Raw genomic sequence first — 22,913 nt, 5'->3', positions numbered from 1 at the left:
ATCCGCCTAGTTGACACAGTGTCCTTCACTCGAACAAATACACACAAAGATTTCTGATGAATTTTCATGATTTGCACCGTATCTGGCTTCATGGTTATGTTGGCGCCAGACAAGATGTCGTTTCTTGAGTCAACAGATTTCAATGGCCGTAGCTAATATCCCACGAGGAGTAAACTCTGGCGCCGGGACGCTGCATTGTAATTAGTTCAAGCCGTTTCAACCAATTGTTGCTCGTTGTTTTGAGAAAAGGAGTTTTTAGTGAGGAAGGGCAAGGTCGAAGTTTATCTTCGGTTAGTCTTTTTTTGGCTAGGTTTTGACAAATAACTGGGTCTTGTCCGTACAAAGGAGAGAGGGCAGGGAGTGCCCTGTGCAGGGTATATGTGAGCACGGCACCGTAGGTGCGAGCATGCCTGCATATGGCTGCAGGACAGGGGTGGGTCTGTTCCTGCGACATTTCCGGATGCTGGGCAGCTCTATCTGACAGGTACGGCAGGTACGGCACCACGTTACCATCTCGCTCCATTCACCCATGATCAAACTCTTCAGTCATTCACCACGCTCAAGAAACGGCACGCGCAACCACATGCGGAACTGAGAAAAGCCGCGTTAGTAAATTAGCTCATCGACACTCAAAGGAACGAGGCCAAGAAGACAACAAACCAGGGCGCGGGACTTTACGACTAATCACGCCAAGGTCCCCAAGGAATGCCGCGTGTGATAAATTGAGGGACAGCGCCCCAGGAAAACGTATAAAGCCAGAGGTTAGAATCTACATACTTATACCAGCTGCTGAGCGAATTAGGCCTCTACGCATCACCTAACCTTGATACTGAACCTCGCCCATTGACCTAAAATAGTCTACACAGTGATGCCATACCCAATTTTGTCTCACAGGTTTATCTATGACCCCGACGAGGCGGGGAGCGAGGACGAGAGAGCGCAGCTGAGACGGGACAAGGTATCGCAGTTGCGGGCCATGTTCGAGGCGGGCTCGCCGTGGTTCACCAAAGCCTTCATGCGGGAGTTTGCCGACGAGCTTGAACGGCTGCGGGCCATGCCGTTGGAGGAGGTCAAGGGCCAGATCTTCTCCGTGACGGGCGTTGACGGCGAGCGCTTCAACGAGCCCATTCACTTTACCGGAGAAGTGGTCAAAGCCAATATGGTAGAGAAGATGGAGAAATTCAATAGCCGGGATAACAGCGAGGCCAATGACGCACCTGCGGATACCGCCAAGACGTGGGAATATGTCTAGTACGTCTGCATGATTTGTTCGCTATTATCTGGTATCGAGACGACGTGGTCGCGTCTAACTTGACCAGCACGTGGCCTCGCGCCAGTTACCGGACAGTCGACGCCATGATCTCGCAGCCCGAAGACTCCAACCGCCCACCGAGGTACCTACCCCTGCCCATGACGTTGTGCTGCTCGGCGCGCAAGCGTGACCGCACCACCCACGAGTTCGTCGTGGACCCACCCGCCTTCTCACGCGACGTGGTGCAAGCCTTCTGGGAGGCGACGTGCGCTGGGTGGAGAGCCAGCGAGAATTACGCGGTACTGAAGCAACAGTTGGAGGCAGCTGTCTCCTCGATGGCGGCGGCTGGGACTCTGCCCACGAAGGTAATCGGCCTTGGGCTGGGGTCGTTCTCCATCTATGGGTATCTCTATGAAGGCAGTGTGCTGCAGCACGCGCTGGTTCTGCTCATCCGCGACGTGCTCGCTGCTGGCGCTGGAGCTGAAGCTAGCACCACGACTGTGCCCTGCTATGTCCAAGACCCTGGCTACCAGCCCGAGGACGAGTCAATTCTCACAGAAGCCGGCTTCACGTTGCTTCAGGACCCGCGGGGCTTCATCGAGATTGACGACGGCAGCGTCGTGGTGACCCAGGGCCCGGACGTGCCCGTGAAAGCGATTGTGGCGGACCTCGCCCGGCCAGTAATCTTGATCTGGGCCCATCCACCCGGGCAGGAGCAGGATAAGACCCCACTGTGGCTAGTGTAAGCTATCGCTAACGGCTGTTTGACACTTGGCTTCGTCACTTTAGTTCCACAACGCGACCGATTATCTGACCTGCTAACCAGTGAGAAATGTTGTTAGCACCGATCCGATGACGCCAAGGGTCAAGAGCATGCTGTCTAGCGACTATTTCCCCAAGATCGACCTCCCCGACTATGGCGAAGGCGTGTTCAGGTGGCTCAGCATGCATGTTCGGAAGTCCCTTGCGGAGAAATAGTGGACAACTTCCCTGTAGATAGCGGTTATTAATGGCAACAGCACATGGGCTATTGACTGGGACTCATCGGGGCTTCACGGCTGCCCAAGCTGTTTCATAGTCCAGATAAAGGTGTCCCCTAGAAGACTAGCGGACGGCAACGACCCGCAGGAATGGCATAAGCGTGACAAGCGCCGGAATTTGCATATACCATTTTGGGGTTGAGCAAGGTGTTTCGACAAGGTCATCTCCTAAGAAACTATGAATTGTTAATAATGACTCGCGGGTGATTGAAAATGCGCCCTGCGTCACAGTTTCTCCCAGGTCGTCGATGTCCACGACAGAGGTGAGGGCATCAGGACAAGGCTCTCGCGCAGGAAACTAAGTTAGGACGACCAGTCGGACGCCAAGCCCGACGTCTACGAGGATCTTGTGGGCGCTCATTTGGCAGCAAACAGATAACAAGGGAGGATCGAGAACAGACTAGGGTTCAATTTATCGATCGGTGCCGAACGCCGATTGCTCCAATCCGATTCAGGAGCGAGCGATGCCAAGACGGCGGCTCTGAAGCGATATTGGATGGCTAGACCACATTCATGCTGCCAAGATATTCTGTTAACAAATACGGAATCGTAGAGCGGAATGATTGACCGCAGATGCGGCTCTGCGTCTCCGGGTGAGGCGCTCTGGGCAGAAAGCCGCGATGCCTCTCTTTGGGACGGGGGTGCTTGGCGTGGCGCAGGGGCAACAAGATTGACGATAAAGGCCTTGGCACCAGCTCCATTGCCCCTTCCCACTATCCGTACGGCCTTCCATCATCTTGTCAACTCGGAACCCGTAATCGCTTTTGTCTGCGTTCTAAGGATGCGCTGCAGCTACGCCGTCTCGGCTGCCTTCGTTGGGCTCTTTGTTCAAGGCTCTGTGCGTACACAGGGTATCACGTTCCTACCTTCCAGCCGAGGTGAGCTAACTCATCTATCTTCCAGACGGCAGCGTCCTGCACGCCCGACAATGCCACGCCGATAGAGCAATACATCAGTAGCGGGCCTGGAGGAGGTGGTGGCGGCGGCGGTCCGGATCCCGGCGTCTTCCTCTCCTACGACATCTTCCAAATCGTCAGCAATGCCGTCAAGAAGCGAATGACTCCCAACGCCCAGCTCGCCAACATCGCCTACATTGTGCGTCCCCGAGTGTCGCCCTCGCTCTCATGTACAGCGACCGAGATGTGCTTCTCAGTCTCCAAGGCACCCTTCTGCCTTGACATCACGACGGGCGCCTTCCGCGACGGCGCCGGCACCACGGGCAACGCCCTTAGCGGCGACTACACGCTGTCTGACGGCCGGAAGGGCAACCTGTACAATGGGTCATACCCACTCCCGTCTGGTATGGAGACAGCCGCCGCTGCGACAACACCGGCCGCGACAAATGGAGGACTGACGGCCAACCCAGGGGCAAGCAGTGCGACAGCCAACCCAGGGGCAGGCAGTGCGACAGCCAACCCAGGGACCGGCACTACCCCAGCCGCACAAGGAGCGCCGACAGCAACTGGTGGAGGCCCTGCCCCCACAACAACCAACGGAGCGGTGAACGGGCTCAAGGCACAGGGTGGCGCGGCTGTTGTAGGCGTTGTCGCTCTCATCGGCGCCGTCCTGCTCTGAGATGTGACATTGTGTGGCTGCGAGTGCATCAAGGCCCTGCATCTGGGCCATCAGCATGTAATCAGGAACCGTTAGAATGAAATACACAAACCAAGCATGGCTTGCGAGTTGCAATTGCACGGGTGCCAGCGTCTCCGTTTCTTGTCTTCCATCGTTTGCATTCCAACTCCCTTCCCCCCCAAATCTGTTGTGACAGTGACAGTCCACACCCCGACTCCCTCACCTCTACACAGGCCTCAGTACGAACTATGAGCATGCGCTCCCATCTCAGCTGTTCAGAGATTCCCACACCACGACGCCGCGGCGCCGTCAAAGCCATACGTCTTCTTCCACGCCGGCTCATACCACCACCCGCCGCCAATTATGCCCTCAGCAGCAGCCTCACCGCCGCGGCACCGCGCGTCGATCGCCTTCTGCGCCGCTATGAGCTCGCCGAAGGAGCACGGGTTGGCGCTCTTCCCTGCGTAGTTACACGCGTACGCGCGCGTCCCCCCTACCCTCCACGATACCTTGGCTGTGGCCGAAATCGGTCCATTGTCAGCGCAGAAGGCGCCCAGCTGTCGCGCGGCCTCAGCGGCCTCGCTCGCGTTGACGGGGCGCGTGCATCCGATTCGCGGCGTTGCGGCGGCGGGGCGAAGGAGGAGGGCGAGGGAGAGGAGGAGGGCGAGGGAGAGGAGGATGAGACGGCGCGGCATGGCAGTCGCTGGTATGGGCGGGCGTGGTAGGGTATTTTCGAGTCTTGGGGCGGGTTCTGAGGTTTGAGATTGTGTCCTTGTGTTGTCGGGTGTCGAAAAAGCTTGATGCCTTCTCGTTGGAGGTTGGGTGTCGTGCAGGTTTTGTTCGTTTCTGTGGCGGGTGGACGAGGTATTGAGTGTGGGTCGTCTTATAGATCAAGTAACCTAGTTCTAGACTAGGTGAAGAAGGAGCGTCCTCGCACCGTGTTGAACTTCAGGTGTTCCGACACTTGCAGCGTCACATTTAGCGTATCTCGCGTATTAAGTTCCTCCTTGTTCCCTTGCAGCGGAAGCTGTAGGGCAAGAACCCGCCAGAAGCGGACAGGAGCTACCCAGGCTGTTACTCAATTGTGTACAGGTAACTGCCTCGTGTGCATACAACATGTAGTACAAGGACTGAACTCCAGTGAGGAAGGAGCGTCCCAGTCGATACATCAACCCACCCACATTTCTTTCCTAGAAGAAAATGAGTTTTCCTTTTTTTCCTTTTCCCACACCGCTCTTGTCACACACCCCTGGGGCACATCTGAGCCCAAAGGTTCGAGACGCTGCAAAAGTCGCCAACTCGATGCCAAGTCAAGCATCGGCGTTTTTATCCAGTCAAACGTTGCGCGCTGCTCAGCACCGCCGCAGGTGTCTTCTACAGTGTGGTATCGCCCACTGCTCTCCGTGGGCAAGTTCTCGACCCGTCCTTCGGTAGGCTGCAGTGGGTAGCACGCCATGGCTTGTTCGCGTCGCGGGAGGAATGGCCTCGCAACTCAGACACTACCCAGGAAACTTCCAAAGCCAAAGAAGAGGCTAGAAAATAATATACGTCATCATGGTGCCAACCTCTTATATCCATCCCAACCAGTCATTCCCTGTTTCCTTCTCCAGTGAGCAAACGCAAAAGTCGCCGTTGCAGATATTGCAAAGCAGACCACTCGCATACCCTGAATCCGTTTCCGTACTGTCGCTTGTTGTGATGCGGAGTCCGGGGAACGACATCGCGACGGCATCTTCTTCTAGGGATGGCGGCGCGCCGTACAGGGCATCGAGAAAGTCCGGCGACGGCGGCGGTGGTGTGGCGCCCCCACCTGCGACAGACATTTCCGTATTGTTATCCATCGCTCCTGCAGTCAACTGTGGAGCAGCGACGTCCCCGGCAGCAGGAGCAACGTCAGTGGCTAGTTCGCTTTCTAGTCCATCTCTGCCAGGCAGATGTTGTTGCTGTATCTGTTCTCGACCATCGCGGGCCGCGTCTTGCCTCGTTTCCCTGTACTCGGTGAAGGCCATGGCAACGCAATCTTGAATTATGCCAGGAAGACTGTTGAGCAGGTGCTCCTCGACCCGCTGCATGTCGAGGCGCGTCATCTCGAGAATTGTGTCGTGGACCAGGCGCGATACTTGTCGGCGTACAAAGCCCTCGCACTCTTGGAAGCTGCGTGAGTCGGGAGATATGCAGCCGGTCGTTTCAACGGGCTCGAAATCTGCGATATTTCGTCAGCCTTGTCCGATTTACCGTGATTTCTGACACAGAGAGCAGTTCCTACACGGGGACGGGATTGCCTCGTTAGGAAACAACAGGGCATAGATGTTGCACCATTTGTCCTCCTCCGTCTGGGCGCGCGACATCCTCTTTTTGGACCGCAACCGAGCCCCTTGCTCATTGGTCATGCCGTCGGGCAGGCAGTCTTGGGCCTGGCATATAGCAGCCGCTTCGACGTTGAGATGGCTGTCGCGGGCTGCCTTGGTCTTGAAAACGGCCTTGCATCTCGGACAGTAAATCGGCAGGTGGCAGCGGTAGAGGTGTTCCCTGAAACGGCGGTACCTGTTAGTACGGGGCTACACAAAAGGGTTGTTGGTCCACATCGCACTTCACTCTATGAACGGATCCCCAGCTGGACGCTGCACATGACCTGTGGGATGCCAGAGAGTACGTGACCTGGTCGTGCTTGCGAAAGGGACAAGCAAGCTTTTTGCCCGGGGGGAGCAGTAGCCTGGACTCTGGCGCTCTTGATGGTCCTCTCGTCGGCCTCTCGCCGTCACTATCCTCGTCGCTCGGAAGATCACCGCCGCTTCTTCTTCTCTTCGTCTCAGTGCGACTCTCCATATTATGCTGGGCAGGGCCGGTGGGGACAGAGCCTTCTTGGATACGTCCAGCTTGGTCGCGTCTTTCTCGGTTGGCTGGTTCTTCGCCAGCGGGCTGCTCGTGAAACGGCATTTTCCATCCTTGATTCCATCCCACCCAGAACTCGTCCATGACGCGATCAATCGTGGCCTGCAGAGCGCTTCCCAGCACCCTCGTGGCTAGCCCGCCCCCGCTGCCTTCCATTGGATCGTCGTCGGCCGAAGTGAGCTCTCCAACAGACATACCGACACTGTCCACAGATATGTCGTCGCTCTCGGATTTATCACCCGGCTCCTCCTCGCGACCCTGTTCAGCTGCAAGGTCCCGGCTGAGCCGTTGGGTTGAGCTGGTGTCCATCTCGACTGTGGTTTCTCTGACTGGCGAGTGGATAGTGTCTGGGCCGCAAGAAACAGGAGAAGCGGCGTAATCCATGTCGGCGTTCTCGGTTTCTCTTGTAGATGGGCTCCCTTCACGCGCCACCTTTGCCGTTGCTAAAGTACTAATTGGAGGGAGTGGTTTTGCAAGATAATACTCTTTCAGTCTCTGGGACGGTTGCATGTCACTACTGGTCCGCGTTGCAAGCTGTCTCACCAATTCCATTTTTGGACTCTGACTGGCATTGGCCTTGGTCGGAGAATTCGAAAGCCGAAAGGCAAGCCAAGCCAGGCGTATTCCATCTTCCCAAGTTCCGCAAAAGTGCTCCAAGGAGTCCTGCAGCTTCCCGGGTTTGCCGTAGTTGGATTCCCAGACGCAACACCGTCCCGTTGCCGACTCGTCCCATGAGTAGTTGGCAATGTCTTCGTCGCCGGTGATGATGCTCCACGCCTCCCGAACATGAATCTGCTGCAGGAGACCGAGAATGACTAGCGAATGGTTCCATCTCTCCGACAGGAGTGGCGTAACCCGTTGATGGCCGTTCACGTGGTTCTTGTAGCCGTCGCTGGAGTCGTGAAGGGAACCACAGAATCCGCAGGCCCAGTATTTTCTGCTCCCCATGTATTTGATCTCGAGGCTTGAGTGAGAGCCCACTGTGCAGGTATGTGCCGTGCAATGGTGCTCGTTGAACTCATCATCCTCCCAGAATACCTTGCAGCAGTCCGGTTCCGGACACATACGCGGCTCTGACCATGGGCTGCACTCGTTCCCAGCGTGCGGTTTGCTGCAGGCCGGGCAGAACGAGAGAAGAAGGCCGCGAAGCGAATATTCCATCTCGTCTAGTCGCACCGGCGTCTCAACGACAGCAACATCACAAGCGGCATTCCGGCCCAGGGTGCCATCGACCTGAACCCCGGGCTCGGCGGACTCGCGCACTTCGGTCCGCTTGCGGTTCCGGCGTGCGTCTGCGGAGAATATAGAAGAGGCTTTGGACATCCTGGAACTGGTCCGTGAGAGGAAGCTGCTCACTTTCGAACTCCTGGACATGATCGACAGCCCGCTGGAAGCACGTGAGCTCGCGAACGAGTAGATGCTGCCATTGTCAAATCGTGGGCCGGGGGCTTTGGCGGCGACGTGACCTGACGCGAGTGCCTCAAGCTGCAGGTCATCGCGAGCTTTCTGTAAGACATCGCCGGGAGAATGGAGGCCGGCTGGCGCTGGTGCTGATGCTGACGCAGAGCTTGGGCCATAATCAGGAGCCGAGTAGTGGCCCGTGGCGTACGGGGTGTCGAATGAGCCCTGCCGGGGGTCATGTTGTTCGAATGCGTCGTCAGGATAGTTTGTTTGGGTGTGGGTGTGATAGTGGTAGTTGGTGATGTTGGGGTCGGGGGCACAGCCAAATTGGCTGGCGGGATCACCCCAGCCATGCGGCCCAGTCTCGCTATCGTTAGGGAGCCCCGCATCGCCTGGACCTGGATTGGGTCCGTCCATAGTAACCCCTCGCACGAAAGGCGCAGGAGCAAGATAAAGATGCTGCTTGAATGAGTCGTGTCTGGTTCTAGCAGTAGAAACCGAACCTGCGCGAGTAATATCTAATTACTTTGTAGGACCGGAAGTCAATGGCATGCAGCGATTCGGTGGGGACGGTGAGGTTACCGCGGGCCCTGAAACGCGCAATTGCGCAGGAAAGAGATTGCAGCGGCCCTTGTAGTTAAACCAATCAGAAGTAAATAAAAGGCAGCAAGGCTCGGGCCACCTCCCAATTAGGTCTGTCTCACCGCATTTCACGGGATAGACAGCCATGGCTGGACACTGCGAGAGAGCACTTGCTAGAGCCACGTCCGAATTACTCAGAGTCCCAGTTTGGTGAGGAAGACTCTTGATTGACGTTGCCGACCGGAAATTAGGCTTGAGCCAGAGGCCACAGTTGCCTGGTGGTTAGGAGTTGTGGTATTCAAGCAACGCCAGGGGTGTTCCGCCCCTTCTGCATTAACCAAATTAATACCATGGCTGCGGCTGACGACAGGAACGTGCGACACGCATGTAAAATTATGCCTATACATGAAGTATCTTCTCTCTTGATATAATTATAGTTCCAAGGCATGAAACAGAGCCAAACAAAGAATACGGACTCAGGAACATTTGTCTGCTTCGTGCTTGGAAACCAACATGTAGTCTGAATCCTGTACGCGTAATGACAGGCAGAACCGAGCGAAGGACGCCTCAGAAATTCCGCAGCCTCTTCGTCCGGTCAGAGATACAGCTCCGGAACAGAGAACGCGGATGACAAGGCGTATTATATACGCGTTGCCCTCGTGATTTGGGATCCGCCACCCTGGTCAATATTCTGTACGTCAATTCCAAACCTGCGATAGATATCGAGGTGACAAAGGGATGTTCGTCTTGCAGGGCACGATCAGGATTTGCCGAGAACACAGTCGGACCAACTCCATGACAACTTGGGGAGAAGAACGCAGCGGACTGGCGCGTACTCCTGCACACTCCGAAGGGAAATAAAAGGCGTCTCGTGCCTCCTCCTCTCCCCCTACAGTGGCAGGAAGTCTTGCCAAGGCAGCAAAAAGTTGCGACACTGACACAAGAAAAACCGTTAGACAGTCATTCCCCAGGAACGGACCACACCTAACTCCTCCAAAATGGTCCTGCAGAGAAACGTCCCCATCACAGGCGCAACCGGCAACCAAGGCCAGGGCGTCGTCCGGCGACGCCTCGAGGCAGGCCACCAAGTCTGGGCTTGGTCGCGGGACCCGTCATCGGCGTCCGCGCGCGCAACGTCATATCAGCGGCCCGCTCCTCCGCCAGCGTGGCGCTGATGATCGCGTCGATGTCGCTGAAAGTGGGACAGCAAGAGACGTTCCCCGGCTGGGGGCCAGACTACCCGACGTACGTGAGCTGGCTGGCGCGGCACAGCGTCGAAGAGCTCGTGCGCGGCGCCGGGTTCGCGCAGTGGGCGATCGTAAGGCCGGCGCACTTTTTGCAGCTGCTCACCAGGCCCGGCAGCCGGTTTTTCTTCCCGGGCGTGGCGAGGATGACAGGACGCTGCGCGTGGCGTGGCGGCGCGACACGAAGCTGGGGTGGTTCGACGGGGCGGACGTGGGGGTCGTCGTTGCGGCGGTGCTGGGCGAGCCGGGTAGGTATGCTGGGAGGGAGATTGATTTGGGGGTTGAGGCGTTGACGATCGGCGAGGTGGCGGATAAGCCGAGTAGTGCCCTGGGCGGTGCAGAGGTCAAGGTGCACTACTACTCGGACGAGGAGCTGGCGCAGGGGAAGGCGAAGCAGGACTACCGCGTGCTGGCGGCGATGCACTGGAGCAACGCGGTCGAGACGGCGAGTTCTGCGGCGGCGGCCAAGGAGTTTGCTAGGCTGACGTCTGTCAGTGGGTTTTTGGGACGGAATAGGGACAAGCTGCTTTGAGAGGCACGAGGTATTGCCAAGAAAGTAGGTCAAGATACGGGTGGGGTGGTCTATCCAACAATATATGAAGGGCATGGGTATATAACAATAAAGTCAAGGGCAAAACAAACTCCAGCCAGCGAGCTAGACACAGATCGGCAGCCCCTTACCCGCCTCAGAATTTATATTTCAGGCCTTCGTGATGGCTCTGCACGCCTAGTCGATCGATTCCGTTGTGGGCCTGGTTCTAGATGATGGTCGTGCATGCCTAGTCGATCGATTCCGTTGTAGGCCTAGCTAGTCGATTCTATTTTGGGCGTTCGTGAGAGCTCTGCACACCTAACCGATTCTCTTGGAGGCTTTGGTAATTCCTCGGCAGGCGCTCAGGCCGCCGTCTCAACGTTCTTGTTCTCCTTCTTCTTGCCCTCGGCGGTAGGTGCGGCAGGGGCGGTTGCGTTGACACCGGCCATCTCGATATTAGCCATCTCGACATCGGCCATCTCGACATCGGCCATCTCGACATCGGCCATCTCGACATGGACCACCACCTCCTCCTTGCCCTTGCCCTCGACGGCAGCGTCGGCATCGGCCATCTCGACATCCTTCTCGGCCGCCTTCTTCTCGGCCTTTCCTGCCGCCCTCTTCGCCGCCCGTCTCTCGTCCCGCGCTTTGTTGGTCGCGATCTTCTTCTCCGCGCGTGCCTTTGCAAACTTGAGCTTTTTCGCCGCGCGCTTGCGCTGGTTCTTGGCCAGCTTCCTCAGCCGATTCTCCTCTTCCTTGCCGGCCGCCTTATCCTTAGTCACCTTCTCGGCCGCCTTCTTGCGCCTCTGGCGCTCGCGCTCGCGCTTGCGGGCCAGCTGGGACTTGTTGGGGCGCGGGTCGGATGGCTGGAAGGACGCCCAGTGGTAGATCTGGTGCGTCGGGTCGCGGTTGTCGTCGGTGTGGTGCTCGGAGAGATACTGGTGCGTCTCCCACCAGCCGCCGGGGCGGCGCACGCGCATCTCGGCCGCCACCACCTCGCACATGACGATGTCGGCCAGCTCCAAGTACAGTTCGCACTGGAAGTGCCAGCCCCACTGGTTGAGCGACATCGACGGGGGGCGGTACCACTGGCCGAACGTGTTGTAGAAGTAGCGCTCGCGGTCGGCCATGTCGACCTCCAGCTTCTCCAGCTTGCGGAACCCGCCCAGCGCCGCCCGGATCGGCTCGTACTTGACCAGCCACTCCATGAAGGTCTTCGAGTCGAGGCCCAGCACCGGCCAGCCGACGCGGAATGTCAGCGTCTTGAGCGTCATGCCGCAGCGCTTGCGCAGCGTGTTGAGCACGAAGGACAGGTTCGTCTTGGCGTGCTTGACGCGGCTGGAGCACTCGATGATGATGTGCTCGACGGCGGCGGCATTGGGGCGGCCGATGAGGTTGATCCAGGCGCGGCCCTGCGTGACCGCGACCTTGAACGTGTTGTTGCGGTAGATAAAGTCGGCCACCTCGTTGCGAAGCTTTTTGTTGGCTAGCATCATGGACATCATAATGCAGCCCGTGTTGCCGAACCCGACCGTGCGGCTGTCGATCACATGCTTGGCGCTCGGGGACACGATCGCCGTCGCGCGGCGGTCGAAGAGCAGCTCGTAGATGTGGAGCCGGATCTCGGCCGGCAGCTCCAGGAAGGGGAAGAGGGTGCGGCGGTATGCCGCGACGCGCTCGCGCGGGGTGTGCGCTGGCTCGGGCTTGGTCAGGGCCCAGGCGGCCGAGTCGTGCTCGACCAAGGCCCAGAAGGCCAGGTCGTACACCTTGTCGGTGTCGTTGTTGTTGCTGCTGCTGCCGGTGTCATTGGCAGCGCTGGCGGGGGCGAGGCGGGGACGCTTGCTGCGGTCCGGGAGGTCGAGATCCTGCGCCGCCGGGCGCTTCCTCGACACCGAGGTGTCAGCCCAGGTCTTGGAGCGCTTCCCGGCGCGCTCGTCGTCGCTGGCAGAGTCGTCTGCCTTCCGCTTGGTGACGGCCAGTGCAGTGGGGGCGAAGACGGGGACAAGACGCTCCATCGCGACTTTTTTTTTCTCAATAAAAAACCCCAAAAAGGAAGGCGGGGGGGACGAAACAATATTCTCTGTGTCGTGCGCCAATTGATTAGCTTGGTTGTGATGTCAAGTGTCAAGGCAGAGTGCCTGAAAAGGTTGAGGTGGGATGGAGAACAAGTCAGGCTCGGTGCAGGTAAAGAGCTGCAAATGCTGAGCACAGGGCACTGGGGAAGCCCAAGGAAGCGGGGCAAGTCAGGCACGCAGGAAGGAAGTTATTTCATGGCGGGGTATGTGAGTCGAATCAGATGATGGATTGCCTCTGAGCAACTTGCGTCAAAGTGAGAACGGGGTGAAAGGCCAGGCTGAGAGATGAAGTTCGGGACGAACTTACGCACCAAGATTTGGCGCATTTGCGCGGGTTGTGACGAGGGAGAGCAGGGAGCTGGTATCGCGACTCGAGGTCAAGCTGGGACAGACGAAAAATGTGGCGACGAAAAAAACACCAGAAAAATCCGACTTGGTTGCCGAGGGAAGAAAAGAGGGTCGAAGGAGAGCGCGAGGATGGAAATGTTTTAACCTCACTTACACGAAAGTGGGGCTCGGTCGATGAACAATTGCAACACCACGCACAATAGGCACCACGCACAATAGGAAGAGTTTAAGGAATAGGCACAAGTGTCGAAGTAGGTTTGGTGAATTTGATATGTACAGACAATAGGAACACTAGATGAAACCTGAGAGGGAACCTGTGTCGTGGACGTGAAGTCCTGGACAGAAGTGGTTGAGTCGATCCAGCCAATCAGAGCTCAGCAATCCGCTTGCAAGTCGGACAAGACAGTGCCAGCAGTGCCAACAGTCCAACCACTCCCTCACAACCTCAACTCGGTCGACCACCAGATTGGTGACTCATTTAGGTGACTCATTTAGGCCGGCACAGGGGCCTGCCGTTCTCCAGGACGTTGTTATTGCATGTGAGCGCGGCGTTCCTGATGCAGGTCAACTTGGCGTTGCCTAAATGGATCAAAGAGAGGTTGTCAGATTCAGTTCCCAGTTCGGTACCCAACTACACTCGACCCAGTGACAGCCTTGGAGAAGAGTTGCAGTTGGCTACGGGGCGAAGGAAGCGACTAGAGAAAGCAGACGTACAGCCAGCCGTGTTCGCAGGCACGCACTTGCCCTGCTGGCCGTTGACAGTGCACACGTCCTGCTTCTTGCTGGTGTTGGCGATGCAGCAAGCGCCGTTGGACACGGGGCGGCCGTTGTTTGCGTTTTGGCGCTCCAGCAGCAGCACGTCGCGGCGCACCGGTGTCATGTGCGGGTCCTCGATGACGAGGGCGTTGCCCGCGGCGAGGAGGGAAACGAGGACGGCAGCAATGGAGAACTTCATCTTGGCTGAGGCGCAGAGGGAGGACTGGTAGTTGAAATAGGGTATCGATGAAGACAAGGAAATAGATCGTCAGTAAAAAACCGGCCGGCCGGCGACAGCAAAGAGAAAAAGAACGAATGAAACTTGGCTGCGGTCGACAAGGAATATTGATCAAAAGATAGCACTGGGAAACGCACGCCGACGGCCTTTATATGTCTACCTACCTGCATGCCTGCCCGTCCATCCTCCTTGTCTTGCAGGTGCTAGCGAGCCTCAAACTGAGTTACAGACCTCACGATGTCCAGTCCCCTTTGGGCACAAGCTAGGTACAGTACCACCCGACCCAGCTTTGTGAAGTACTGCACCTCGGCAAGGCCTGCCGTGCGGCGCAGGCTGGCGGATGGATGCACGCTGCACGCTGCACGGACAGGGACCAGGGGCGTTTTGGTGTGTGCGATCCCCCAGATTCGACCGGATTGAGATGCACGACGCCCCTTTTTTAATCCCGGAGTCGACGCTAAAATCGGGAGTGGCTTCCCTGTCTGGCGGACTGAGTGGTGTGACTCGCCTGGTTTCACCTTCACCTCGACATTTGTTCTGTTCCTTTCGCAGTACTACGTGCCTCCGTACTGACTCCCTGGTTGAGACGAACACGATGCGACGCCCATCGCCATGCGCCCCGCCCTCTCTGCTTCATGCCCGGCGATGTACGGCGCGCCAAGAGTGCCGCTACCCGGGCTGCCATCCTTTGTTGGGGTTTCGATGCGCGCGACCATCTTCCCACCTACTCCCTCCGAAAAAAATAAAAAATAAAAATAAAAATAAAATTTTGTCGCTGGCGCCGAGGCGGCTCTCCCGTGTTCATTGGCGCGTCTCAGACGGCACGCGCAGCATCCATCCCAGAATTTGGGGACGAGACTGGAGTCTCAACTGCTTAGCGCATGAAACGCGCTCAGGGACCCGCTTAAAAGGGCCAAACACTCGCATGCGCTCTCATTCCCCCGGCGAGGCCGTTGGGAATTCGCTGCGCGCGAGCGAGTGTCCTGACGGCCCACCCGCGCCGCATGCATACATGGAAAGACGTGCCGAGTCTGCAAGGTGGAGAATTGGGACGGACATGGGATGACTGGCTGGGGCCATGCGGACAGGGAGCCACGGCACCAGTGATTCGCGGTTAATTTAGGTAATCCTTTCACTGCATGGATATGCTGCGACGGGCTATTGATGGCGAGCAGAGCTAGCCCCTGGTGGCCAACTCCACAAGCGTGGGACCGCTGTCCTTGATGTGTAGCTATCTCTCACGACCGCGCACGCAATAAAATAACACAAAAGGTGATGTACACGGCACCTGCCCTCCAAGACTTGCTCTCGACATCCAAAAACTACTTGGTGGCAAACCCGCTCTTGTCCTTCAGCCACTGCTCCATGGTGAGCAGGCCCGGGTAGTCCTTGCGGCGGGCGGCAATGTCGGCGCCGTAGCCGTTGCTGGCGAACCAGGCGATCATGGTGCCCATCTCCTTGACGGCGAAGGTGAGGGCGGAGCCCAGCAGCGAGTACGTGATGGGCGCCGGGCTGCCCGTGGCGCGGGCAAAGGCGCGGCTGAGCTGCTCCATGGTCAGCTCGTCGCCGGCTAGGCCGACGGCGCGGTGGTCCCACTCGGCCGGGTTGGCAAAGGCCTTGGCCGCGAAGACGCCAATATCGGACGTGGCGATCCACTGCAGCGGCTTGTCGTTCTCGCCGAGGTGGTTGCGCAGCGAGGCCAGGAACACCTTGGTGGGGAAGCCGGGGGCCAGGTTGTCCATGAAGGCGACGGGCCGCAGGATGGTCCAGCCCATGGCGGCGCCGGGGGTGCCGGGGGCGGTGGCGTTGCGCAAGTGCAGCTCGATTTGGTGCTTGGTCTGGAAGTGCGGGATGGGGGTCGGGTTGTCCCACGAGGCCTTGTCGCCGCCGCGCTCGACGCTGCTGTAGACAAGGTGCTTGACGCCGGCCTCGATGGCGCTGTCGATGAGGGCAGTACCCTGCTTGACCTCGCCGTCGACGGTGGCGCCGGGGCCCATGGACACCTGCACCGAGTAGACGCCCCAGATGGGCTGGTCGTGGGCGCGCTTGGCCGCCACGAACAGCGCCGGCACGTCGTTGAGGTCGCCCTCGACCAGCTTGACGTCGGGCGACTTGTCCGCCAGCCGCTGGGCGCTGGGCGACGACGGGTTGCGCGTGACGGCGAGGATGGTGAACTGCTCGCCCTTCTTATTGAGGCCTAGCACTGCGTCGACGACGGCGCCGCCCTGCTTGCCCGTGGCGCCCGTGATCAGCAGTGTCTTGGCCATGGTGTACTTGTTATCTGTCGGTTGTTCTTATTTGTCGGCTGTTCTTATTTGTCGGCTGTTCTTATCTGTCGGCTGCTCTTATCTGTCGGCTGCTCTTCTGCGACTTTCGGAATCTGGAGTGGATCGAGAATTGAAGGCGACGCGATGCTGCTGCTGCAAATTTGCGGTGGGTGGGTCAAGACGGAGCAGAACAGCGGCAGCGAGACGAGTTCAGGCTGTGTGCGCGGCAGGTCGCTCGTGGGGATTGCTGGCGAGGCCGGACGACATGATGCCAGATCCAATGGGTCGCTACCGGACTACCCCGCGACTGACGACAGGCAAGGCAATCGTGACGTAACGGACGGGCCGTGCTGTATCTGCGCACATTTTCCCTTATCGCGGGATGTGAATACTAACGCGGTAGTGGGTGACTAATTAAGACGACTGCTGGGGAAGCTTCGAGGCATTATCAGGACTCAGGTGGGGTTGGAGCGGCCGAGCACGTGCAATGGCTTCCTGGAAGGCGAGGAGGACGGACGCAAGAAATCTAGACTCCCGTCTGGAAACGGGAACCCTCCTAGAGAAGGCGCGAGTGAGAAGGCGCGAGTGGCCGGGCTTTCCTGCTTCCTCCAGCCGACCCCAAATGGGCGGCGAGGTCCGGAATGGTAGCTAAACACAGTGGATTCAGGCTGCCTCAAGCCAGAGGCGCGGGGCCCTTTTAGCGCATGGCACCTAGAAAGCGGCTGCGACCGAGTTCCTCGACGTGATTCAAGCAATTGGACCTCAGCACCAGACGGGAGCAAGGGAACATGTGCGCGAAAGGGGAAAATGGGAGGCCAATCCGTGTCAGTGAGCGACAACGAGGCCTCACCTCGATCGAATTAACGAGAGGTCCACAATCGCAAACTCACACCCACAAATGCCACGACAAGAGCTCGTCTGTCTGTCCAGCTCAGTTCAGCTCAATCCGTTCAGCTCAATCCGTTCAGCTCAATCCGTTCGCTCAATCCGTTCAGCTCAATCCGTTCGCTCAATCCGTTCAGGCCAATCCGTTCAGCTCAATTCCGTCTCAGTTCGAGCCACCCTACTCTCCTCAGCTCAGCTCCAATGGCCGACTCTACGTCTGGAATAGAAACCTCACCTTCGCCGGCACGCATGCGCACGGTGCAGGCGCTCCTAGACGGGTACTCGAGCCTGTCGGTCGAGCAGCTGCTGGCGCCGCTGTCGGACGACTTTGGGCACTGGGTGCTGCCGGCCAGCCTGGGCATGCCCGCGCGCACCAAGGACGACTTTGCCCTGCACGCCCGTGGCATCTTCTCCATCTTTGACGAATTCCGAATGGTGCCCCAGGCCATCTTCGAGGACGTAGCCCAGGGCGTCGTCGTCGTCCACGCCCGCATGGAGGGCGCCCTGAAGAGCCGCCGCCGCCAAAACGACCGACGACCGAAGGCCGCAGACGCTGCTGCCAGGGCCGAGGGCAAGGGGAGGAGGCAGGAGAAGGAGGCCAAAACGGGTGGCGGTGGCGACGGGGACTGGACCAACGAGTGCGTCATGATGGTGCGTCTCTCGCCTGACGGCGAAAAGGTCGTCGAAATCCAGGAGTTTGTCGACAGCGTCAAGGCCACCGAGATGCGCCGCCGCCACGCCCCCAAACACTTCTTCCCCGGCGGCGACGGGCTCGGGAGCGCTGCTGTGGTGGGGAATGTCCTCCTCTTCAGCTGCCTTGCCGTGGGCACCTTTTATGGCGTGCGGCGGATGCTGCAGTAGTGGCCGGCCTCAGGCCGTGTGCGTGTTCGTTGCATGTTCGAGGGGAGTGTTTGGTTTAACAATCATCCTCTAGACTCGTGTATGTTATTCGGCTCTTGACTCGTGTATGTTGTTTGGCTCTTGAATCTTGCCTTTTGTTTTATAATTAATGCAACTTTCTATCCCGACATGAACACCCTGGTGTTATTCTGAATACATCGATACTAATTAACTAATTAAATCAGTGCGTGATAGCTTGTGCCAATCTAATCCAATATTATGGGTGCGCCTCTTCTTAACACAGCAAGTTCCTATGAGAACCGAGAAGTGAATTAATCTCTCGGGTTAATCACATCCAACAACTCGCCAGCCAGGTTATCGTCGTCGGCCATCTCGGAATCCAGGCGGAGATCTCTACCCTCCCCACCCACTCATATACAAGACCCCACCCACTCTATACAAGACTATCTACACTCAGCCTACAGCGACGTACGAGAGCGCAGCGTCTGCCACAGCGCCACGCTGCCGGCGACGAACGGCATGACGACGCGCACCGAGTTGAGCTTGATCCAGCGGCGGGCGTAGTACTCGGCGAGGCTCTCGTCGACGCCGCTGGTCTTGGGCGAGCGCAGCCCGTCGAGCTTGTTGTTGAGCGGCTGCATGTTGAGCGCCGAGTGCAGCACCGTGACGAGGTGGCACGCCGCCGACAGCGCGTACAGCCGCCAGTCGCCCGCCAGGCCGAGGGGCGCGGTGCTGCCGCTCACCAGGCCCGAGAAGCTGGTGCCGGTGCCGTGGCTGCTCCCGAGACTGGCCCCCCGCGCCGCCCAGCTCGCGTACGCGTACCCGAAAATCCCCAGCGTGCTGATGGGCCGGAAGAACACGTTGCCCACGTTCCAGAACACGGGCCACTGCCGGCCCAGGTGACGCGCCGCCGCCGCGTGCTCGGGCGACGACGGCCGCGGGAAGTCGACCAGCAGCGCCGGCACGCCCATGAACGACTGCGTGACGGCATTGCCTTTGGCGTGGGTTCGTGTTCAGTTCTAGCTCCCTGTTGGGATCCGACGGGAGCACTCACCGAGCAGGATGAAGGAAAAGGCAATGGTGGTACCAACCACGGCCTCTGTTGGCACGGTAGGCATGATTTGAGGCTGGGGTTGTGAATCTGCGGCGGGTTTGCACGGGGCTGCGTGTGAGGATGCAAGGATGGATGGATGAGGACGAGGGAGAGAAAAGGGGCGAATTGCGGGAGTGTCAGCCGGGTCGTTTACGTCGCGCTGCACCGCACGAAGTGACGAAGCGGCCCTCGCTTCTCATCTACTGGCCCTTTCAACCCACTCGGAAGTGGCCAAATTCCTGCTCATGCCGTCATGGTTTCTGACATCTTGTGGATACCGATGTGATGGCTTGTGGGTGTTTGTGTTGTGGGGCTGTTTGTGTTGTGGGCTGTTGTGTCGTGGGGCTATTTGTGTCGTGGGCTATTTGTGTCGTGGGCTGTTTGTGTCGTGGGCTGTTTGTGTCGTGGGCTGTTTACTATTTTGGTCAACCCCGTCGGATCAGTGATCAGCAGGAACTTTCCCAAGTCAACAGATCGTCACATGCACACCGCATGCACGCCCAGGGCAGGGTGTTTGCCAAACATACGCTTGTGCGCGTGCACAGCTCCCTTCCCAGGCCGCTCCCCCGGATCAAAACATTGCACGACCAAAAGCTTAGCAAGCCAGCCGAACCCCCGCCAAGCCGGTGGTGTTTGGGTTTGGATCGCGTCCATGCAAACCTTAGTGATGGGCTAGGTTTAGAGTGCGGAGACTCTGAAACACGAAAACATGTGATGTGTATGGTCAAAGTGACCCTGGGCATACTTCAGGCCGAGCCAGTTGGGACGTATCGTAATAAAACAACAAAAAGTGGTTTCCAGAATACCGCCTAGTCATGGTGAAGAAATCTACGGTGTTGTTCGCCCGTGCTGCACATGTTTATAAGACGCGTGTCACCGATCATCTTAAGAATAAACAAACAACCAGGGAAGTAGTGGGAAATCACCTGATGTTAGATTCCACTTTCCAGGGAGCGAGAACTATGAAGTGAAATGTGCATCAATAGTGTTGTGGAAGAAAGACTTTGTTTCACGAGCCTTGTTGGTATTTGTACGGAACTGGAAGAGAAGCTCCCAATATTAGAGCTGTGCGTGACATCCTGGATACCCCCACAAGAAAACAGGAGAAATGCGCTGAAGGGCCTTCAACTTGCACACGGAAACCAGAAGATGCGGCTTGAGAGGTGTATAGAAACATTCGAACGCATATTTCCATGACAATCGACTCAAAGAGCCTGCCTCGGAGTAACCATGGTATCTTCAGTTTAAGCAAACCTCAAAGACGAGGGAAGCAGTCTAGGCTCCCCTAGAGTCTAATAGAAAGAGAAAAACCCCCTTCCATCTGATATCACATGCAACTCTCGCTAACCGCCGTAGATACCGCTGACACTGCTCACGAACCTACCCCTGAACCACGCACCCGCCTACCCCTGAACCACGCACCCGCCTACCCCTGAACCACGCACCCGGTCCTGCTCGCAGGCACACGACCATTATGCCATTAACCCGCATCTATCCTGTACATGCCCAGTTCGCTTCGTGCAGCATGTGCAAAAAAACAATTAGACCAATCCCATAGGAGATACAGCTTAGATAGTGGACATAAATAAAGGGTGGACATAAATAAAGGATGGACATAATTAAAGAGTGAACATAAATAAAGGGAAAAAAGAAAACACCGCACTCCTCTAATTACCACCGCCCATCAGGGCTCAAAACCCAGAATAGGAATTCACCCTGTCAACCTGGATCAGCACACCCTGCTTCTTGACATCAAGCACGGAAATCGGCACGCCGGGCGACGGCAGCTTCTGCTCGACGACGGGCTGCTTGCCACGCCTCGCCGCGCGCACAAACGCCTCGCGCTCCGCGGCGTCCTCGGCGTCGGCGTCGGCCCACAGGCGCAGGGCGTCGGCGCGGCGGGCGTCGCTGCGCGGCTCGAAGGCCATCTCGAACGGGTCCGGCTTGATGATCAGCAGCGAGTTGGACTTGTCGAGCGGCACCGGCAGGAACCCGCCGGCCGGCCCCGCCGACGCGTCGCGCAGCTTGCGCTTGAGCGTGAAGGTCCACGCGAGCGTGCCGCAGGCGATGAGCAGCTCGTCCTGTGTGAGCGACATGCCCAGGCACTGCCGCTGGCCCCAGCCGAAGGACGTCATGCCTTTGATGGTGGGGAATTGCGTCAGGGGCGCCTGGTAGGTCGGCCACCCTGGCTCCAGCCAGCGCTCGGGCCGGAAGTTGTCCGGGTCGGGGTATTTCTCGGGGTTGCGGAGGAAGGCCCTGTGGCGGTGGTTAGTCGCGGGCCGGTTGGGGCCGTGGCTTGCACGAGAGACGGTAAGAAGGAGCCACTTGCCAGTCCAGAGGCAGGATGCGGGTCCCCTTGGGGATGAAGTAGCCGTTGTACACGTCATCGGCCTCGGTCTCGTGGGCGACGCCTATGGGACATGCACGTCAGTACACACATGCGACTTCTGACTCGGGTACTATCTGGGCGAGGACGGCCACCCACCAGTGGGCACGTTGGGCTTCCAGCGCATCGTCTCCTTGATACACGCGCGCAGGACGGGCAGCTTGGGGGAGTCCTCGAGGGTGGGCATGCGACCGCCGCACACGTCGTCGATCTCGCGCTGCACGGTGGCCTGCCACTCGGGGTGGTGGACCATGGATACGAGCCAGTACGACAGCGGGCCGGCGACGGTGAAGATGCCGACGAGCGCGAGCATGCCGAGCACCGACGACGCCTCGTAGTCGCCCGAGATGGACGTCTTGAGCGACGTCTTCTCGAGGAACTGCCGCGTGAAGCACGGCCGCATCTCGCCCTCGCCTAAGCGCTCGCGGACGGTTAGGAGCTGGTTCATCCACCACGCCTGCTGCTCGTCGTGGCGCTTGCGCTCGGCGCGCTTCCACGGGTTGAGGTGCCACGGCAGGTGCCACAGCGGCGTGAGCACGTTGGTAATGGGCCCCGCCGGCGACATCTGCGTTAGCAGCCCCCACGCGCTCTTGGTGCAGTACTCGCTGACGCTCGGGTCGTCCCACGTCAGCTGGCACATGACCTTGGACGCCATGTCCTCGAGCGACGCCTGGAAGTTGTCGGGGTTCTCGATCAGCCGCGCCATCCACCGCTTGGCCTCGTGGTACATGACGCCGTTGTACCGCGTGTTGGTCGCCTCGGTGATGTACGCGTGGGTGAGCCGGCGCTGCCGGGACCAGTATTCTTTGCGCCGTCGTCGTGTCAGATGCTGTTCTGTGGAAAGGGGGGGGAGGGGGGAGAGGGGAGGGGGAGGGGGAGGGGGGATTTGCTCACGGTTCTTGCCCATCAGCGGGAGGTACTCCATCGAGCCCTCGCTGCTCTTGGAGTCAAAAAGCGAGCGGATGACGGGCCGGTCCGAGTTGTACTTGGCGCGCTTTACCAGCAGGTCCTCGGCCACCTTCTCGTCCGTGATGATGATGAAATTGGCCCCCAGCATCTCGGTTCGGAAGAAGCCCGCTGACCCGTGCTTGTCTGCCCACTCTTTGAACTTAAGCCACATGTGCTGGATGGGCAAGTCGTGTATCCGTCCGATGTAGGGGATCTGGGTCGGGCCCGGCGGGTGCTGCGGGCCGTTGATGTCGCGGAAGGCTTTGATGAAGTGCAGCACCGCTGCCGCCACCAAGACGAGGGCCAATAGGCCGATCGTGACAAGCTGCATTTTCGACTGAGAAGAGCAACGAAGATGTCACGGCGAGAGAGAAAGGAAGCTTAGGAGGGAAAAGACTGAACAGCTCTTGGCAAGTGACCCAGTGGACACATAAGCAAGAGGAGACGAGATCCAAACACGAGAGGAGACGAGATCCAAACACAAGAGGAGACGAGATCCAAACACAAGAGCAGCCGAGGCCGCAAAGATATCAAAAAA

General features: G+C 58.3%; 11 protein-coding genes across 11 annotated transcripts; 4 read left to right on the top strand and 7 right to left on the bottom strand.

Annotated features, from left to right (window-relative positions):
- The first annotated feature begins 498 nt into the window (after window positions 1-498).
- On the top strand, window positions 499-2,450 carry B0T26DRAFT_724371 (uncharacterized protein). Its single transcript, XM_060442688.1, has 3 exons — window positions 499-1,251; window positions 1,320-1,994; window positions 2,095-2,450. Exons 1-3 carry the CDS (start codon window positions 869-871, stop codon window positions 2,228-2,230), a joined length of 1,194 nt encoding a protein of 397 aa, XP_060293534.1. The 5' UTR covers window positions 499-868; the 3' UTR covers window positions 2,231-2,450.
- Window positions 2,451-2,768: 318 nt separating this feature from the next.
- Window positions 2,769-3,867, top strand: B0T26DRAFT_805715 (uncharacterized protein; the record flags this gene model as incomplete). Its single annotated transcript, XM_060447164.1, has 2 exons — window positions 2,769-3,170; window positions 3,203-3,867. The coding sequence occupies exons 1-2, from the start codon at window positions 2,852-2,854 to the stop codon at window positions 3,865-3,867; spliced, it is 984 nt and encodes a 327-aa protein (XP_060293533.1). The 5' UTR covers window positions 2,769-2,851.
- Window positions 3,868-4,142: 275 nt separating this feature from the next.
- On the bottom strand, window positions 4,143-4,562 carry B0T26DRAFT_787589 (uncharacterized protein; the record flags this gene model as incomplete). Its single annotated transcript, XM_060446800.1, has 1 exon — window positions 4,143-4,562. One exon carries the CDS (start codon window positions 4,560-4,562, stop codon window positions 4,143-4,145), a length of 420 nt encoding a protein of 139 aa, XP_060293532.1.
- A 797-nt stretch (window positions 4,563-5,359) lies between these two features.
- B0T26DRAFT_679525 (uncharacterized protein) lies at window positions 5,360-8,889 on the bottom strand (the record flags this gene model as incomplete). Its single annotated transcript, XM_060440366.1, has 8 exons — window positions 5,360-5,399; window positions 5,533-6,070; window positions 6,134-6,411; window positions 6,526-6,767; window positions 6,829-7,088; window positions 7,192-7,210; window positions 7,303-8,558; window positions 8,865-8,889. The coding sequence occupies 8 exons, from the start codon at window positions 8,887-8,889 to the stop codon at window positions 5,360-5,362; spliced, it is 2,658 nt and encodes an 885-aa protein (XP_060293531.1).
- An 851-nt stretch (window positions 8,890-9,740) lies between these two features.
- On the top strand, window positions 9,741-10,518 carry B0T26DRAFT_787585 (uncharacterized protein; the record flags this gene model as incomplete). The annotated part of the gene is made up of 3 exons (XM_060446799.1): window positions 9,741-9,877; window positions 9,907-10,060; window positions 10,105-10,518. 3 exons carry the CDS (start codon window positions 9,741-9,743, stop codon window positions 10,516-10,518), a joined length of 705 nt encoding a protein of 234 aa, XP_060293530.1.
- Window positions 10,519-10,880: 362 nt separating this feature from the next.
- On the bottom strand, window positions 10,881-12,533 carry B0T26DRAFT_787584 (uncharacterized protein; the record flags this gene model as incomplete). The annotated part of the gene is made up of 1 exon (XM_060446798.1): window positions 10,881-12,533. The coding sequence occupies one exon, from the start codon at window positions 12,531-12,533 to the stop codon at window positions 10,881-10,883; it is 1,653 nt and encodes a 550-aa protein (XP_060293529.1).
- Window positions 12,534-13,428: 895 nt separating this feature from the next.
- Window positions 13,429-14,019, bottom strand: B0T26DRAFT_861501 (uncharacterized protein; the record flags this gene model as incomplete). Its single annotated transcript, XM_060447750.1, has 2 exons — window positions 13,656-14,019; window positions 13,429-13,520 (listed from the first exon to the last, which is right to left on the bottom strand). Exons 1-2 carry the CDS (start codon window positions 13,894-13,896, stop codon window positions 13,429-13,431), a joined length of 333 nt encoding a protein of 110 aa, XP_060293528.1. The 5' UTR covers window positions 13,897-14,019.
- Window positions 14,020-15,257: 1,238 nt separating this feature from the next.
- On the bottom strand, window positions 15,258-16,202 carry B0T26DRAFT_679521 (uncharacterized protein; the record flags this gene model as incomplete). The annotated part of the gene is made up of 1 exon (XM_060440365.1): window positions 15,258-16,202. The coding sequence occupies one exon, from the start codon at window positions 16,200-16,202 to the stop codon at window positions 15,258-15,260; it is 945 nt and encodes a 314-aa protein (XP_060293527.1).
- Window positions 16,203-17,136: 934 nt separating this feature from the next.
- On the top strand, window positions 17,137-18,115 carry B0T26DRAFT_724361 (uncharacterized protein). Its single transcript, XM_060442687.1, has one exon. The coding sequence runs from the start codon at window positions 17,289-17,291 to the stop codon at window positions 17,946-17,948; it is 660 nt and encodes a 219-aa protein (XP_060293526.1). The 5' UTR covers window positions 17,137-17,288; the 3' UTR covers window positions 17,949-18,115.
- A 278-nt stretch (window positions 18,116-18,393) lies between these two features.
- B0T26DRAFT_724359 (uncharacterized protein) lies at window positions 18,394-19,348 on the bottom strand. The gene is made up of 2 exons (XM_060442686.1): window positions 19,003-19,348; window positions 18,394-18,942 (listed from the first exon to the last, which is right to left on the bottom strand). The coding sequence occupies exons 1-2, from the start codon at window positions 19,064-19,066 to the stop codon at window positions 18,407-18,409; spliced, it is 600 nt and encodes a 199-aa protein (XP_060293525.1). The 5' UTR covers window positions 19,067-19,348; the 3' UTR covers window positions 18,394-18,406.
- Window positions 19,349-20,712: 1,364 nt separating this feature from the next.
- B0T26DRAFT_743345 (cytochrome P450) lies at window positions 20,713-22,706 on the bottom strand (the record flags this gene model as incomplete). The annotated part of the gene is made up of 5 exons (XM_060444242.1): window positions 20,713-20,757; window positions 20,802-21,297; window positions 21,371-21,452; window positions 21,527-22,231; window positions 22,322-22,706. 5 exons carry the CDS (start codon window positions 22,704-22,706, stop codon window positions 20,713-20,715), a joined length of 1,713 nt encoding a protein of 570 aa, XP_060293524.1.
- Between the last annotated feature and the right edge of the window lie 207 nt (window positions 22,707-22,913).

Source organism: Lasiosphaeria miniovina (genome assembly GCF_030549165.1).
Source record: "Lasiosphaeria miniovina strain SMH2392-1A chromosome Unknown B0T26scaffold_6, whole genome shotgun sequence".
NCBI classification, from domain to species: Eukaryota; Fungi; Ascomycota; class Sordariomycetes; order Sordariales; family Lasiosphaeriaceae; genus Lasiosphaeria; species Lasiosphaeria miniovina.
Note: the sequence above shows the minus strand (reverse complement) of the source record. Positions and strands in the feature narration are given on the sequence as shown.